The 15936-nt window shown below is 52.7% G+C and overlaps 6 protein-coding genes across 6 annotated transcripts; 2 read left to right on the top strand and 4 right to left on the bottom strand.

The window, feature by feature from the left end:
- Positions 1 to 829: 829 nt before the first annotated feature.
- Positions 830 to 1555, top strand: BDW70DRAFT_148509 (uncharacterized protein; the record flags this gene model as incomplete). Its single annotated transcript, XM_073738877.1, has 4 exons — positions 830 to 931; positions 985 to 1102; positions 1143 to 1283; positions 1341 to 1555. The coding sequence occupies 4 exons, from the start codon at positions 830 to 832 to the stop codon at positions 1553 to 1555; spliced, it is 576 nt and encodes a 191-aa protein (XP_073598572.1).
- Positions 1556 to 4004: 2449 nt separating this feature from the next.
- On the bottom strand, positions 4005 to 5151 carry BDW70DRAFT_157765 (uncharacterized protein; the record flags this gene model as incomplete). The annotated part of the gene is made up of 3 exons (XM_073740410.1): positions 4005 to 4718; positions 4775 to 4845; positions 4905 to 5151. 3 exons carry the CDS (start codon positions 5149 to 5151, stop codon positions 4005 to 4007), a joined length of 1032 nt encoding a protein of 343 aa, XP_073598571.1.
- Positions 5152 to 6268: 1117 nt separating this feature from the next.
- BDW70DRAFT_157764 (cytochrome P450) lies at positions 6269 to 7786 on the top strand (the record flags this gene model as incomplete). Its single annotated transcript, XM_073740409.1, has 1 exon — positions 6269 to 7786. The coding sequence occupies one exon, from the start codon at positions 6269 to 6271 to the stop codon at positions 7784 to 7786; it is 1518 nt and encodes a 505-aa protein (XP_073598570.1).
- Positions 7787 to 8714: 928 nt separating this feature from the next.
- Positions 8715 to 10981, bottom strand: BDW70DRAFT_165815 (Zn(II)2Cys6 transcription factor domain-containing protein). The gene has a single exon (XM_073741833.1). It carries the CDS (start codon positions 10821 to 10823, stop codon positions 8991 to 8993), a length of 1833 nt encoding a protein of 610 aa, XP_073598569.1. The 5' UTR covers positions 10824 to 10981; the 3' UTR covers positions 8715 to 8990.
- Positions 10982 to 11223: 242 nt separating this feature from the next.
- Positions 11224 to 12127, bottom strand: BDW70DRAFT_9520 (uncharacterized protein). Its single transcript, XM_073745264.1, has 2 exons — positions 11857 to 12127; positions 11224 to 11787 (listed from the first exon to the last, which is right to left on the bottom strand). The coding sequence occupies exons 1-2, from the start codon at positions 12012 to 12014 to the stop codon at positions 11505 to 11507; spliced, it is 441 nt and encodes a 146-aa protein (XP_073598568.1). The 5' UTR covers positions 12015 to 12127; the 3' UTR covers positions 11224 to 11504.
- Positions 12128 to 12690: 563 nt separating this feature from the next.
- BDW70DRAFT_148505 (6-phosphogluconate dehydrogenase, decarboxylating) lies at positions 12691 to 15746 on the bottom strand (the record flags this gene model as incomplete). The annotated part of the gene is made up of 3 exons (XM_073738876.1): positions 12691 to 13088; positions 13141 to 13644; positions 14234 to 15746. The coding sequence occupies 3 exons, from the start codon at positions 15744 to 15746 to the stop codon at positions 12691 to 12693; spliced, it is 2415 nt and encodes an 804-aa protein (XP_073598567.1).
- Between the last annotated feature and the right edge of the window lie 190 nt (positions 15747 to 15936).

The raw sequence follows: 15936 nt of genomic DNA, 5'->3' as shown, positions 1-15936 counted from the left end.
TATTACTCAGCCTGACAACTAATTCTTGTAAAAAAAAAAATAGAAAAAAAAAAAAAAAGAAAAGGAAAAATATTATTACACTGAATAGGCCAGTGTTGTCACAGGATATGGCCTGGATCTTGGTTGTCGGCCATGCCCTCAACCTGGTTCTAAAAGGTCTCTGCAACACCAGTGTACAGCCTCGGAATTGCGGCCTCGTAGGAAAAGAGATCCGTCCTCGTAACTTCGGGAAAGAGATCCGTCGGCATGCAAGTCCGGGAAGTCGGAAGTCTTGACGTATGATTGGGAAAGGTTGATAAAAAGGAGGAGGAAGAATCTGCGCTTCTATCTCTTGTTTCTTTCTCTAAGCTTGTGATACTCGTGAATACAGGACAGCTAGTTGAAAACAATACTACCTACGCCCGTTACAAGTGTTAGCATAATAACTTGGCCTGTAAGTGCTATATCATGAGCTGTAAGAGCTGACAATGCTTTAAATACCAGATATATGAACATACAAGGACTGCAAAGCGCAAGAAACCTGCGGATATTACACAGGACTGCACGGCACCAAGATGTCCAGAAAGAGAAAGCCAGCTCACAGTCAACGTGATTGCAGGTGAGCTGGTATACACAGCCAAAAAAAAAAAAAAAAAAGCTATCCCTTCCAGCAGCCTACTAAACGACGAGAGCGAGACCGAGCACATGCAGAAAGGAAATATAGAGCTTCCAAAACAACCATGCCGTTATGATCATGATTCCTCCATCTATATCAACAAACCGTCAGGTCAAATTATCTCAACCATTTCAGCCTGCTGCAGTGCTATATCTTTGCTTTCATACAAGCTAGATGCCAAAAGAACCGGCTCCTGAGGCCGTCTGCCTACCAATGGTCGCTGAGATCGAGGCCGCGACGGAACTGATGAGCCCGCCCAACGCGTCCGCGAAAGTCGTGCGGTTGAACGAGCATCGCCGTAAAGATGACCTTGGCCTGCCCTCATCGAGACTGAGAACATGGAGTTTCTCGCTGTAAACAGCAGAGTTCCAGTCCCCAAAATCCACGCAGCCTTCCGGGACCAGGACACCAATAAGACTTATATAATCATGGAATATCTCCCAGGTGGTACACTTCAAAATACTACCATCCATTGATCCTGTTGAAGAATCTGCAATATGCAAGTTGACCAAAGACGCAATTACAAAGTTACGCAGTGTACCGGCACCAGAATACTTAGGGATGTTGAATCGCCGGCCCTACCTTGATGGAGTATTCTGGACCAACGGTCTCAACCCTAAAATCTCTGGTCCCTTTTGCAAACCAGGCCGACTTTAATCTTGCAGTCATTGAAAATCCCCGCCAGACAGAGTCAGACCCATAAATTCGATCATTGCGAAGTATGAACTTTTGGGCTCTCAACGGCCGCCGCACTGTTTTCACCCAGGGCGACCTTCGCCGAAGAATAATATGGTTAAAAGGCTCGGGAATCACGACGGAAGCTCGCAATTTAGGATTACTCTACTGGATTGGAAAATTGCTGGATTGAGTCCAGAATTTGGGATTTCTGCAATGCTATAATCGCCTGTAGATTCAAACCCGACTGCTTGAACTTGTGCCTAATTTACTGGAGAAATACCCAGTGGAGTTTCTCATGATGCAGGTGGTATATTCTTTTGTATTCTACCAGGTAACAGGCATGATAGAAACAGACAGTAAATTAATGGTAGGGTACATTGAAGCATCGTAAATATAAATATTCTTATTTGAAGGAATCACCTACATCTTAGACGCAGGTAAACCTTCTTTAATTTCTAGTATTTTAGACTAAGTAAAAAGAAAAATACCCTCCTAGAATGCTACCTAATAACATGTCAAGCTAGTGGGTATATTGGTAGGAGACTTGAAAGGGATTGGGTGTACTATTAAGCATAACCCGAGGTCTCAGCAGAACATTTGCATTACAGCATTCTGGTTTGAACCTTGCCAGGCCTCTAATTGCAATCGTCCCATTTTCTTCTTGGTCCTAACTACAGACGTGGCCAAGAGGATCCTTGGTGTCTCGCTTTTGTGTCATGCCCTGGAGGATATTCCACAAACGTGGTACGTCAGCCCTTCCTAGTCTCTTCGTTTTGACTAATCTGTTTCGACATAGAGACAACAAGGTCTGACCGCCAATGTAATCGGCAGTATAGACGTGTAAGACCTGTCTGAAGGAAAACTGATGCTCGCAACGTCAAAGAGAATGATGCGGAGCTAGGTCAAGGGTTGGAGGGTGACACTTTGAGTATACCCTGGAGCAGCCTCCATTGCATCCTGGCAAGAATCATGACTCTTATAGCTTGCCATCCTTCGGCAAACCGTACAGTTGCCCGCGTTTCTCTCTTATTACGGTAAAGAAGCTGTGGTAGCAAGCAGATACGGTCTCCTACCTAGTCACAGTCACTCATTCAACATGAAAACACCTACGAAGGCTGCCCTGTCGCTAGCCTATTGATATTAACCTGCCAGTCTAGAGACACATTTAAGCGCACCCCCAATTTTAAACACCATTGTCCATGGGAGCAAGCATTAGGATTATTTGGTAGTGTTCGTTTGAGAATATGAACTCTGTGCGTGAGCGTCACACCTATAATCATGCGAGAATGGGCTTGACTCAAAGGATTCCATACAGCTCCTCCGCCTGGGACTAACGAGTGTGATCCATCTTGAAATGAGACTAGCCAGGCTCTTACAGTGGATACGTCTATGCGGCTTCTACCGCTCCCTAGAGGTACCGGCTGGCGCCTGCGAGTGATGGTCCCAGGCTGCACCCAACCAAGTAGCGGGGCTCAGGAATGACAAGCCTCATTTTTTGATGCCGAGACATTTTGACGTAAGAAAAGCTTATTTGTCTCCTGGTAGAGCTTTTATACGCAGATATCTTCCCAATTAGCAAGTTTTCATGACGTGAGACCCAGATGGCATCCGGGCATAGCACATACCTTTTGGGCATCCAAATCCCAGCCCGGGCATCGGGCCATTGTTAATGTAGACATGTTAACAGATGGAAATATCGAGCCGCCTGGACTTCGGTTATGCTGGGGACAAGATCGGGAGGTAGACGAGGGGCTCCGCAGAGGACGCCCAATATTGTGGCCACCGGAGGGAATCTCTTTTTACTAATCAATGTCGTGCCCTCATTGACATATCAAATTGCGTTTATGACTGGTCATATCTCCTATTCATAAGTGACCATCTTTTGAAGCCGCGGAAATTGTGAATTGCATATACGAATCATAACGAGACCATAACCCTCATTACATTCGTTCGTTGCAGCCCTCGGTCAATGACCAAAATCGACACTGGTGGCCACCTCGATAGCCCACGAAGTACTACCTAATTTTACGATTGACAGCCAGTCTATCAGTCGAATTTAGCTCTCTAAAGTGGTCACCCCTTTTGGCCCAGTGGGGGTTTATCATATTTGTAGCGGCCTTGGGACTTGAGGCGGTTATCTAAACTAGTAGGGCTCTTCCTACAGGTTAAGCCCAGCCTATAAAACAAGTATAGCTGCAATCAACCAGATGTAGTTCCTATATTAGCAGGTACTAAGCAGGTTCTATTAGTTTCTACTAGATCTCCTTGTCCCTCCCTGACTATTAGGCCATCTAGTTTAATTTTAACGTTCTATTCAACAAGCACTTTCATAGAATAATCTAAAACCGGTTATATCCAAGTAGTAATAAAGGGTATGTAGTGGGCACTTAGAGCTTGACACCCTCAAGGCAGGGACATGGCTATCAGGATTCTGTGCGCTCTAGCCGGAGGTGCATGATTCACGATCTGCTAACCAAAGAAAACCCAGAGAAAATCCCAAAGAAAATCCCAAAGAAAACGACTTCCATGCTCGAACACAGATGCAGTGCAGAAAAAATTGAGCTGGCCGCCTTAGATGATGGCTTTATGTCCGACAAGTTGAACCTTTTGTTTATGGTTGAGGGAGACAGCTGCCCTAACCCACCATATAAATGGAGAGACGCAAAAACACCTAAAACCGCGTATAACTCCCCCTTTTTGGCGTCACCCTCAACAGAATCGCATCGGTCTCCTGCTCCGTTCCCACTGCCGGTTGCCCACCCGACGCTTCCAGCCCAAACGCGCCGTTCCTTTCCTGATACTGTAACCGGTACCGCTGCGAGGACCCGAACATACTCACGAGGTGCCTCTTCGCGAAGGGCTTCAATGCCGGCACGCTCGCACACAGAATTCCCGCGTTGACCTCTATATATGACCAGTAGAACTGCTCGGTGATATCCCACGTGTAGTCCTTCGACTCCAGGGCCGACAGCATCTGCACCGTGCGCTGGATCGCAATCGCACAGACGAACACACCCGAGCTGAAAATCAGCACGACTGACACCCGCTGCGCAAGACGCATGTTCAGTCTCATGATAACGGGGATCGGGAGGATGAGGGTGAAGATGTCCATGACGATGTTGGCGATGCTGAGAACCGTCATGATCGTGCGGGTATTGATGCAGGAGCCCGTCGTGATAGTGATGTCCCAGTTCTTGGGGATCGGGTTGCAGCGGAATATGAAGAGGAAGGTGTATATGAGGACGTAGCAGATTGAGATCCCCATGAGCAGAAACGTGAGCGCGCGGAACCAGAGCTGGGGCGAGAGGCGCAGGTAGAAGGCTAGGATGGAGAGTTTGGACAGGATCACGGCCCATGCATAGAAGATTGTTGCTACGAGGGTCCACTGCTCTGGTTTAGTATGCAGACTTACGTAGATAGGTATGTACGAGAGGCACTCACAATTCCCAGACCAGGATTATACTGCGCCATAGTGACTTCCCACATATGCAGACCGACACCAGCTTGCATGACTATACTCGACAGTGTCAGCCCATCATCTAAACGCTATGCAAATATTGGGCGAACAGACTTTCATACGATATCGGGATTAGCATGATCGAGCATACTGCCGCACAGCAAACGAACGCATCGTCGATCTGGAACCGCGCCGCCGTGAGGAAGAAGCGCGTATACAGACGGAGCCCGACGATGGCGACGGCAATCAGCGCCGTGGTGATGGCGCACGCCGCCATGTTAGGCTGGATGGAGTCGCCGTTGAGCCGCTGCACACCGGCTGGCGGGTCGGCCATGTAGATGGTATCTGAGGACGATGCCATGATGAGGAATATTGGGCCTCACGCCCGAGCAAGGAGAGGCACAGTCTGCGAAGAAGGTCAAGTACTGGGACGAGAAACTTGGGAAGGGGATAAAGGAGAGAGATAGGTGGAAGGGTCTTGGCTACTACATGATGAAGCCGTCTACTCCGTATCAAGTATTTATGTGAGATCTCAATAGCTACAAGCACCATGTAGGCTAAACCTGACCTCACCTAAGCGAACGGTATGTACAGACTTTTCAAACGATGACGGGACCACTGTTCGGTTATTAATCTGATAGATACACTGGCGGATCCGGATCCCGGTCTGCCTGACACAGATCGGCTGTCAATAAACGGTCGGCGCCGTCCAGCTGGCTCCACTAACCGGGGTCGACCTCTTATACGGGGCCGGTGGCTCCATGGCTTGCTCTAGCGCGGACGCCTTGCGCCCCTGACCGGGGTACGAGGGACTAAAGCACGAGCTTGCAGAGTGCGAGGCACTAGCCGGGGGCCGTTCGGCGCGGCATCAGGAGCAGAAGGAACAGCAGGAGCACCACTAGGAACGGCACCAAGAGCAAGAGCAGGAACAGCACGAGGAGAAGCACCGGGCGAGTGAGAATGGCCACCATAGCACCGTCGGCTGACTCCATCGGCTGAGAAGAGCGGGCAGAGTCCAGTGCAGGAGCCTTCATTCCACGCAACCTGGGCCTTGAACTTGACAGGACAGAGACAGCGGACCGGTCCAAGCAGCGGGCCCGGGAGAATAGCAGCTGCCGCTATTTGGCGCAGTCGTTGGGGGCCGTCGACCCACTAACCCCCTCCTTGCATGATTCAGTCTTTGCGATTATGTACCTATCAACGCCGTGCCGTGTCTCCAAGTAATCTGCAGCGCGCTGATTGGCGCGCCAACAGGATCAGGTCACTTCCGTCCTCCTAGGCAGTAAGGTACTTTGTCTCCAAGCCAAGTCGTATACCGTCAGCGGCACCAAGGAGAAAAAAATCCGAGCAGCGGGGGTCGAGGGGTCCAGGCTGCCAGTGGTCTTGTCCACAGCCGTTGGAGATGTCGTCCACAAGACCTATTAATATAGCCGTAACCTCTTCTCTGGACCTGGATGCATTCTCGCCGCATCGTGGCAATGGCACTCGAATCGATTCTCTCGCTGCCTGCGGCCACGCTCGCAGCGGGCGTGGCTGCCCTGGTGGCCATGTACTGGCTGGCCTCATATGCCTACCTCTACTGGTTCCATCCGCTGTCCAAGTACCCGGGCCCGCTGCTCGCAGCGGTCTCAGAGCTGTGGTATGCGTCGGCCTGGACGGGCGGACTCTGGAACCGCAAGATCCAAGAGGCGCATTGCCGGTACGGGGACATTGTGCGCATCGCGCCGAACGAGCTCTCGTTTGCGACCGCACAGGCGTTTCGCGATATCTACGGGGCGCCGTCCAAGACTCGCAAGCTGTTCCCCAAGTCCGACCGGTTCTATGACAACGGGCACCCGAACATCGCCTTCGTGCTGGACCCAGAAGAGCACGCCCGCCAGCACAAGATCTTCGCGCCCCAGTTCCGCCCCTCGGCCGTGCGCACCCAGGAGCCGATCGTACACGCGCACGTCGACCTCTGGGTAACCCAGGTTGCGGCCCGCGGCCGCAGCGGGGCCGTCCCCGTTGATGTCTCCAAGTGGTTCGAGTGGTTGACGTTTGATATCATCGGAGAACTCACCTTTGGCCAGTCGTTCAATGCGACCCGCAACAACAAGAGCCATCCCTGGGTGTCCATCCTCCTGGACGCGACGTACAGTGGCTCCATCTTCAATCTGCGCAAACGGCTTGCCTTTGTCGGCCCGCTGCTACGCTGGATGCCATATATCTCGTCGACCGCGCGGGCAGCCGTTGAGTCCGTCGCCCAGCACGGCGCCATGACGCTCGCCCTGACACGCAAGCGCATTGAATCAGGGCCTGCACGTAGCGATGTCGACGACTTCCTTGCCCACGCGATCCGCGCCGGCGGCATGTCCGACACAGAGCTCGCCGACCAGGCGATGGTCCTGCTCACGGCCGGCGCGGAGACCAGCGCCACGGCACTGACAGCCACGCTGTGGTACCTCTCGCAGCCGGCACACGCGCACTGTCTCGAGCGGCTCCGCGCCGAGGTGCGAGGCGCTTTTGCCAGCCCTGCCGATGTTACCGGCGACGCCACCGCACGGCTTCCCTACCTCAACGCCGTGCTCGAAGAGACAATGCGGCTGTTCCCCCCGTCGCCAGTGGGCCCGCCCCGCATCAGCCCGGCCGGCGGCGAGACCGTCGACGGCACCTTCGTCCCAGGCGGGGTGTACGTCTCGGCCGACGTCTGGACCATCCACCACGACGCACGCACCGTCGGCGCCCGTCCGGACGCATTCGAGCCGGAGCGGTGGTGCGATGGCCAGAAGCCGTACACGGTGCCCTTTAGCATCGGGCCGCGCATGTGCATTGGCGTGACTCTAGCGTGGGTCGAGATGCGCATTGCCTTGGCCAAGGCAGTGCTCGCGTTTGACTGGGAGCTGGCGGAGGATGCAGTTGGTGGGAGCGGGGACTGGGTAGAGGAGGCTAGGCTCAAGCAGCTGTGGCAGAAGCCACCGCTGATGATGCGGTTTCGACCAGTGGAGGCGAATTCGTGAGTATACAGATTTGAAAGTAGTTTTGTTGTCATTGCACCCGTATTGCGAACCCTAATGCCAGTCATGCTAGCCTGTATATGTATTGCACGTTTCTTTTGTATCTAGTTGAGTTGTTTGTATGGTAAAGAAAGCCATACAGTCATACGGTACGGAGTACAGTACGTGAATTTCGCTGGTACGGCAATACATGATCCTTGACCTACTTGCCGCTTACCAGGAACGTTGGCGCCAGACCGTACTCCATTGAAGTAAGGCAATCTACCGCGAGAGTTCCATTGGAGCGCAGAAATATGTAGTGTCTGTTCTGTAGGCCGTTCTTCCCTGCTTTTGGAATCGGATCTGAAACCATAAGAGAGAGTTGGGATAATCCAATAGTGTTCAAGCAGTATATTTGCTAGATAGAAAGCAATCGTGCAGACCTACGTTTTCTGCAGCCAAGTGCTATAGGACCACATTTAACTGAGAATCTGGCTAACATGGAGGGCCATAACTCTCTTTGACCATGAATGGAGCCCACTGATTGTTGTAAAGATGAATCAGCCTCGAGTCAGAGGGATCTGATGAGAAGTTCATGTCAGGCCTGAATTCTAGACAATCCCAGGTAAGATATACAATACGATAGCGTCTTGAAAATTCGCTGGTGACAATCCGCCAGGACTTATAGTATGCTGAGGCGCTCGTGGCTGGGACCAGAGTTTGACGGTTATACATAAGAGCCAGCTGCCGGCAGTCGGTTATCTGGTGAGAAAGTACTAACCAATGGCCCTCCAGAGTATGTGTGAGGACGCAGCTGGATTCTACAGCTCGATGGTCTTGTATTAGAGTGAGGAAGGAATGAGAGACTCAAGGCCATACGCGCTTTCCGTAGCCCAGAGTTTCAGTTAGGGCTGAACGACTACTGAGCACCCAAGGGTTCAACGACGGAATGCTTGGTAATGCTACTACTCTATCCACCGGTTTGTTCTCCCTTTGACCCGAGCGGTCTATTAGCCAGGTATTCCGGCAAGATGCTAATCCATGCTCAAGCAACGATGTCTCCCGCAGAGACCGCGACTTGCAGATTCGGATTAAGAGGTAAAAACGCGCCGGTTGAAAGCATAAGAATACGGCCGGGGCGATGAAAGCTGAATGCCATGCTCGTGTTACCTAGTTCTGGTGCAACCCGCACTTACTACCATCAGATGCTCGTCTGGTAAACAGCACCTCATGCCGCGTAACCCTCGTCCGGGCTCATTGGGACACACTCATCGCTCAGCATCCACCCGCTGCTCTCCTCTTTCCACCGATTCCTTGTAAACCGCAGGAATAGCTGGTCTGGACTTTTTCCCCATTTTGACATATCATGTTCATGCGGCCCCAGGATATGCGGCTGATCGCGCGGGCGAAAAACGGCATAGTGCTGGATCCGTGCTTCTTCAGGTATGTAGGGATCCGTCTTTATGACTGTCGTTTCCGGTGCTTCCTTTCCCTCGGTGCTATTGTACGGCGATGTTAAAAGCTCCCCTCGATTCTCGCCCTGGAGCGACTCTGTTTTCGAAAGCAAGTCTCTCGCAAACCCTTCCTCAAGTTCTGCAATCCTGCCCGCAAGCGCAAGCCCAACCTGCGCTTTACTAAAACCTTGCATTGGCGGCGCGATCCTCAGCAGTTTCAGTGCTTCCCGCCTTATCGCGGGCTCGCGACATGTCAATGCAGTCCAGAAAAGTGGCAAACCCACACCAAGCTCAAAAGTGAAGACGGGCTGGGTGCCGTCCGGTTTGCGTAGGCTTTCCAGGGCGATACTGGCTAGTTCGATGATTGTGCGGTAGGAGTGGACATGCGAGTCGTAGACGCAGGCTGTCTGCGAGAGGCTAGTAGCTAGAATTGTTGATAGGGTCGCGTGGAACGTCAGGAGAATCGCGCCGATGCTGGTGCTGATTTCTGACTTCGCGGCAAGTTGGTGGGTTCTCGTGAACCGCGGGAGCGTCGTCAGAGCCGTATAGGCCCGGGACCAGGCGTCCAGACGTGCCTGGAGACGGTCTCGTTGGGCTCGGGCAACAGCTGCTTCGGCCTCTGTAGATGAAGGTATGGCTGGTTCTCCCCCGGGACCGCGAATAAACGGGTTACGGCCTGTGTCCCTCCAGAAAATCTGCACCTCTGCGGCCAGCGGGATAAGCCCGTCTCTTGCGTCTTCCAGTGAGCGAAATAAATACTCCTGTTGCGTGTCAAGTCCGCTGAGCAGATCGCCGACCGGAACGCCCGAGATCCCTAGCGCGGCCGTTCCCAGACGGAGGAAGAGCGGGACAATTGTAGTCTCTCTAAAATCAACGTCACTTGCAGTCTGAGGTGCATATCTGGCTTTAGCCCGCAGATCATGGATTAGCTGGACGCCTTGCCCGTAGAGCCCGAGCGCCTCTTCAACATGGCCCTGCACCATCTCAATGCAGATGAACAGCACGCAGCTGACCAGCGCAACTTGGACACTGAGGTTGCCCCTCTCAATCCCGCTCTGGATCTTGGATAAGGACCGCGAGTACCAGCCCAACGCCTCGATTTGCTTATCATTAAGGCTAGATTGGGTCTTTTCATGCCGCAAAAAGACAAAGTCTAGACACATCTCCGGAAACTCGAACAATGTACTTATCGCATTCACTGCGTCCCAAATCGCAGTCTCGGCGCGACAGATCCGTGGCACTGTCACTGTCCAGAAGGACTGGTCCAGTCCGCCCGCCAGATAGGGTGCTGCATGGTGGAAGTAGTAGGCGAAAGCACGGCGTTCGCGCCAGACGCCCGCTGCACCGAGGGGACTCGACCCTGAAACGTCGAGGCTGACGTCGAGATCGAGGTCGAGGATGGATGAGGTAGTTGACGACGGGGCTGATGCATAGGTGGTGGTCATTTGGTTAGGGTACTCGCAAGTGTATCTTGCTGCGATGCACCGCTGGCACGACGGTTTCTGCTGGTCACACTTGATCTTCCGCGTCTTGCAGGCCTTGCAACCGCGGCGAGATTTGAGGGGCCCGAGGCTCCGCGGATGAGGTGGTGAAGGCGTCAGGAACATGGTTTAAGCGTGTCGAACTAGAGACCAGTTGGAACGGGTGTCTTTGTAGACGAGAGTCGAGCCATGATGGACCACGAGGGTTGTCGCCGGCCCCAAGTCTAGACCAAGGTCGGATACGGGGTACGGGCCACGGTGTGGAAAAAGAGCGCACAATGTTGGACAACTTAAACAGATAAAGGAAGAGAGGAGCAAGGTGTCAAGGAGAAGAGTTGGAGAGAAGTTCGAGAGCGCTGAAATGGCCCCAATTAAGTGAGGCTTGAGGGTAAAGAACCCCCCACTCGGTTAGCGGGCCAGGAACGCCCTAGCGTTAGTTGTCTAGAGGCCTATTTATAATTTCTCTATCACGCTCTACAAAAGTCAAAGATCTTCACTCAGTCTTATTTCGCGTATGACACTCCTACTGCTACTGCTGCTGCTGCTGATGCATGCAAACAAACCAAACTGGAGCCAAGTTCTGATCAAGTATTATTCAGCTAGCCCTAACTCATCCAAATCCAGACAAAACACCAAAACACCGACCCCCAACCAGAAAAGAACTATGCACAGCCATAGAAATGCACTGAAAAACATACAATCCCCATGGATCCTAGTAAATGGAGAGCCATTTTTCTCCCTCAATACCCCGCCGACGTCCTCTGGCTCTCCAAATCTTCAGCCGGTAGCGGCGGCCTCTTCCACCCTCTACCTGCATTCGCGTCCCTCGCCATCCAATTCATATGCTTGAGTCGGAACTCTCGCATATACTGTCTCTGTTCGTGGCTCATCTCCTTTGGCTCGTTTTCCCCTTGGAAGCCGTTCGTTGCGAGGTAGTGGATTGAGTACCCCAGGAGAATGACCACAACACACCCGACAATCACAATCAGGATTTGCACTTCTTTTGTGAGGGCCATCGCGGTAAAAAGTTTCTTGATGGATGGATAGGTGGGATAGGTGGGATAGGTCGGGGTTGCTGATATCTGATTTACTGCGGTAAGAGGATTAGCAGGGAGAGATTCAGAAGCAGCACTGATCAAGCTAAGGGAGGTGCACTTACTGTTTGAAAGAACGGAATAAAACGAATGGACGGACTTGAAGCCTGGAACGAACGAAAAGAGGGAGGATAGATAGAGCGCTGGTGTCTGCGCTGGATGTACTGCGATGGTTGTACTGCGATAGAAGACAAGGAGTCGTCAACCAGACAAACGCACGCATTCTTATACACCCGTCTTAATCTAAATGAAGACTCACAAACGTCCAGCTATTCGTCTCTTGATCCTCCCTCCCCACCGTCAGGATGAAAACCGTCTACGATGCATCCATCTAAGAGATTTTAGGGCCTTTACAGAACATATACTTCCTAATACGGGATAGCGTATGAATTCTGTGACGTCATTTGCGAGCCGGCCAATCAGACAAAGTTCTTTCGGGCCACAGCTCAGACGCTAATTTCCCACAGCGCGTATCAGGGCACCGGCCGGGCCTGGCGCAGCGCTGAATTGGAGCAGAGGCCAGGCACGGACCTGATACCGGAGTTTCAATATGGCTCGTAACCTGCGGTCTAGTCAAGGATGCAGCAGCAAAAGTCCCTTGACACGCGTTGGAGGCCGAGGCCGTAACCTGAAAATAGGGGCAAAAAAAGGAAAAAAAGCAGTCACGTGTCTCCACTCTGCCCCAGCCATGTACAGTAAGTACATCGAAGACTTGATGAAAAGAGATAGGTAATGCCGACTCGGTCAGTTCCCAAATGGGACAGCCCGATTTGAGATACGCTTGTGCGCGACAGGTTTGGGAATGGACTGTTGGCATATCTGTCATAAATCGTGCTCTAATTCCAGCTCTTCAAGGTCTATATCTCGCTGAATCAACAGCAAATATCGTATATACAGATCTATTCAAAGTACCCCGGGAAAAGCCAGTTCATCCGCTCCCTCGCCTCAGGCGACCAGTTGGCTTGTGCTGTGCTGAGCCCGAACTTGACCGCACCCGCGTATTGCTTCGCCTGGACAAGTTCCGCGTTGCGGTCATCCGCCAGTTCGTCAAGAACAGCAGTGACAAAGTGCTTTGCGTTCACCGCGTTGGCCTTCATATTGCCCATGACCATCTCGACGGTGACGTCCTCGGTAGACTCGTGCCAGCAGTCATAGTCGGTCGACATGCAAATCATCTGGTAGGCGATCTCAGCCTCGCGGGCGAGCTTGGCTTCGGGAAGACAGGACATGTTGATCACAGAGCCGCCCCAGGAGCGGTAGAGCTTGCTTTCGGCGCGGGTCGAGAACTGGGGCCCTTCTATACGGGAGTTAGTAGCTGGTCAAAACAGGTGATGGGGGATGCAGCGTACCCATGCAGATCAGCGTGCCGCGGTCGTGCAGCTTCACTCCCTCACCCTCGAGACTGTGTCCGCAGGCGCGGACGATCTTGGCAACGCCCTCGTCGAAGGGATCGCCGAACGGAACATGGCCGACAACGCCTCCCTCGAAGAACGTGAACGGCCGGATGCCCTTTGTGCGGTCGATGACCTGGTCTGGGACGACGAAATCGCGCGGCTTGATCTCCTCCTGCAAACTGCCGACGGCGGAGAAGGCGATGATGGTGCGGACGCCGATGGAGCGCAGGGCGGCGATGTTGGCCCGCGCGGGGACCTCATGGGGTGCGATCTGGTGGTGCAGACCGTGTCGGCTGAGGAAGGCAACGGCAACGGTCTTGTCCTTGTGGGTGTGGTGCAGGATGGTGATCGGGGAGGAGGGAGTGCCCCATGGGGTCTGAATGTTGAGAGAGGCGACTTGAGTGAAGCCTGGGAGTTCGCGCAGACCAGTACCGCCGATGACCGCGATACGAACGGGGTCTATATACCATCAACGTCAGCTCCTTGTTCTTACGAGGGGTCTGAGGACTGACCGGCGTAGGTGTCGGGCAGAGCAGCCATTCTGCGTGCGAGTTGTTTCGGGGACTCGATTTTTCGAAAGGGTCTAGAGAGGAGAGGGAACGAAGGAACATCCACCGACTTAAAAGAAAAGTAGAGGGAGCTGAGAGAGTTGCTGGATGAATTCGCAATTTGGGGCTGAAGCAGAAAATCTCAGCGGGGCAGCCCCTCTTCTGGCTCACTTAGTCTCCGCCCCTCGTCCCGCCACGTGCCGTTCCTCAGGCACCAACTCTATCCTCGCCCAGAAATTGGAACACTTAACAGTGTATGATTGCTTCTGTCTTCCATCATCTCTTATCTTCCAACGAACCTATGTTTCATCCCCTGAGAGACTAGAAAACTATCCCAGTCATCAACATACTACCATGCTGTGACTAAATGGGTAATTACGTTAATTCTGGTCACCGAACGCGTACTTGTCGGGGAATGAAGAGAGACCCAGTTTGTCTATAATACTAGACTAACGCTATCTATTTCGCAGGCCTCCACTCATAGTGATGCGGGCCCTTACTGACAGGTCCTGGGTCCTCTCCCGGTACGCCAGGGAGATTATAGCCATGCGCGCCGAAGAAATCCATCTGGGCCTCCATAAACTTCGTCGGGAGGTTCGTTCCCCCTTCATACTTCAGATACTCCAATGTCGCCGAAATAGCAGGGATATAGTGGTCTGAGTCAGTGGCTGCCATCACGATCTCCTTCAACGAGGGGTAGGTCCGGTGCAGCTCCTGCGCGACGGTGTCGATATATTTCATGTTTTTGATACCTTTGTTTCCGGACACGGCAGGCTGCAGAATATCGGCGATCCCTTCAGACCGGATAATGCAACCTGAGCGCCAGATCTGAAGGCATTTGCCGAGATCAATGTCCCAGCCTTCGTCTTCGGAGGCACGCGCGATCAGTTCGAGGCCTTGGCAGAAGGAGGTCAGAAAAGAGGAATAGACGGCGGAGTGCAGGTGTTCCTTGAAGGCTTCGATATCTTTCATCCCCCGAATGGGTGAGGGAGATGGGATACGAAGCTGCTTGGCGACTTCAAGGCGCTCGATGCGGTTCCCGCTGGCAATACGCATGAAGTGCGCTGTTGCGAGCGTCGGTGCAGAGATATGTCTGCTCGCAGACTCCATGACAGACCAGTAGGGCGTTCCCTCGGTGTTATCGTCATCCTGGACTACCTTATCCAGGACGTCATCGAGAACATAGCCTCCATCACCAACGCCCTCTCCCTTCCCGTCTCCCTGAGGCGTCTTCTTCACCCGGAGCAGTTCAGCGCCAATCTCAAGCAGGTAGTTGTTCCTCAACTCCCCCTCTTTGTTCCAGCTCTCGAACAAATCCGCAATCTCCTCGTACCCCATTCCGCGCCCGTAATGCAGTAGGGACCACGCCTCGGCCAGTGTACTCAGCATCCCCCCCTCAATGCCGTTATGCACCATCTTCACAAAGTGTCCAGACCCCTTCGGTCCAATTCTCGTCACACAAGGCTGTCCACTCTTCGCGTCCTTACCGGCATACAGCTCTAGTAGCGGCATAACAAGGTCCAATGCTTCCTTATCACCACCAGGCGAGAGACTCGGTCCCCGACGCGCAGACTGATACCCACCGCTCACACCGAGTCCGATCCAACTCACATCGATCTCCTCGCAGATCTTTTGTCTCGCCTCGGTGCGCCGATAGTTCTCGTTCCCGCCATCAAGAATAATATCCCCTTTTTTCAAGTCCTTCTTAATCATATCTAGCACACTATCCGCAGGATCGCCATGTGTGATACTAAACAGGAAGATCTTCCTCTCGCCCTTTCCCTCAAGGCTCTGCGTGAACTTTGAGACATCCTTAAACCCCTCGATCTTTCCCTTGTAGTTTGTGTTCTTGGCAGATTCGAGCAGCTGCTGCACGTTGTCGTATTTCACGTCCCAGATTGAGACGTCCAGCCCGATCTCTGAGAAAGCGAACGCCATCATGGACCCCATGTTGCCGGAGCCGACGATGCCGATGCGCTGGAATTTTTTGACGATCTCTTCCTGCGATGGCATGGTTGCGGTATGTGTGTTTGTGATTCGCTATTTGTTTGGAGAGGATATAGCTTGGAAGGAAAGTGTAGGCAGATGGTTGGAATATAAATAGCATCACAACCATTATCTTACATCATTACACGGTACGGGTCTAATCCCAGCGCTCGAAAATAAGGCGAATTCAAGCTTTGCCCATATAGGCTACCTAATC

Source organism: Aspergillus foveolatus, assembly GCF_047715535.1.
Source record: "Aspergillus foveolatus strain CBS 279.81 unplaced genomic scaffold BDW70scaffold_10, whole genome shotgun sequence".
Lineage (NCBI taxonomy): Eukaryota > Fungi > Ascomycota > Eurotiomycetes > Eurotiales > Aspergillaceae > Aspergillus > Aspergillus foveolatus.
This window is presented reverse-complemented; position numbering and strand designations above follow the sequence as displayed.

Coding starts and splice junctions, on each gene's coding strand:
- BDW70DRAFT_9520 (XM_073745264.1), bottom strand. CDS start 12,014: ATGCGTGCGTTTGTCTGGTTGACGACTCCTTGTCTTCTATCGCAGTAC. Junction 11,788..11,856: donor TTATTCCGTTCTTTCAAACA/GTAAGTGCACCT, acceptor CTCTTACCGCAG/TAAATCAGATATCAGCAACC.
- BDW70DRAFT_165815 (XM_073741833.1), bottom strand. CDS start 10,823: ATGTTCCTGACGCCTTCACCACCTCATCCGCGGAGCCTCGGGCCCCTC.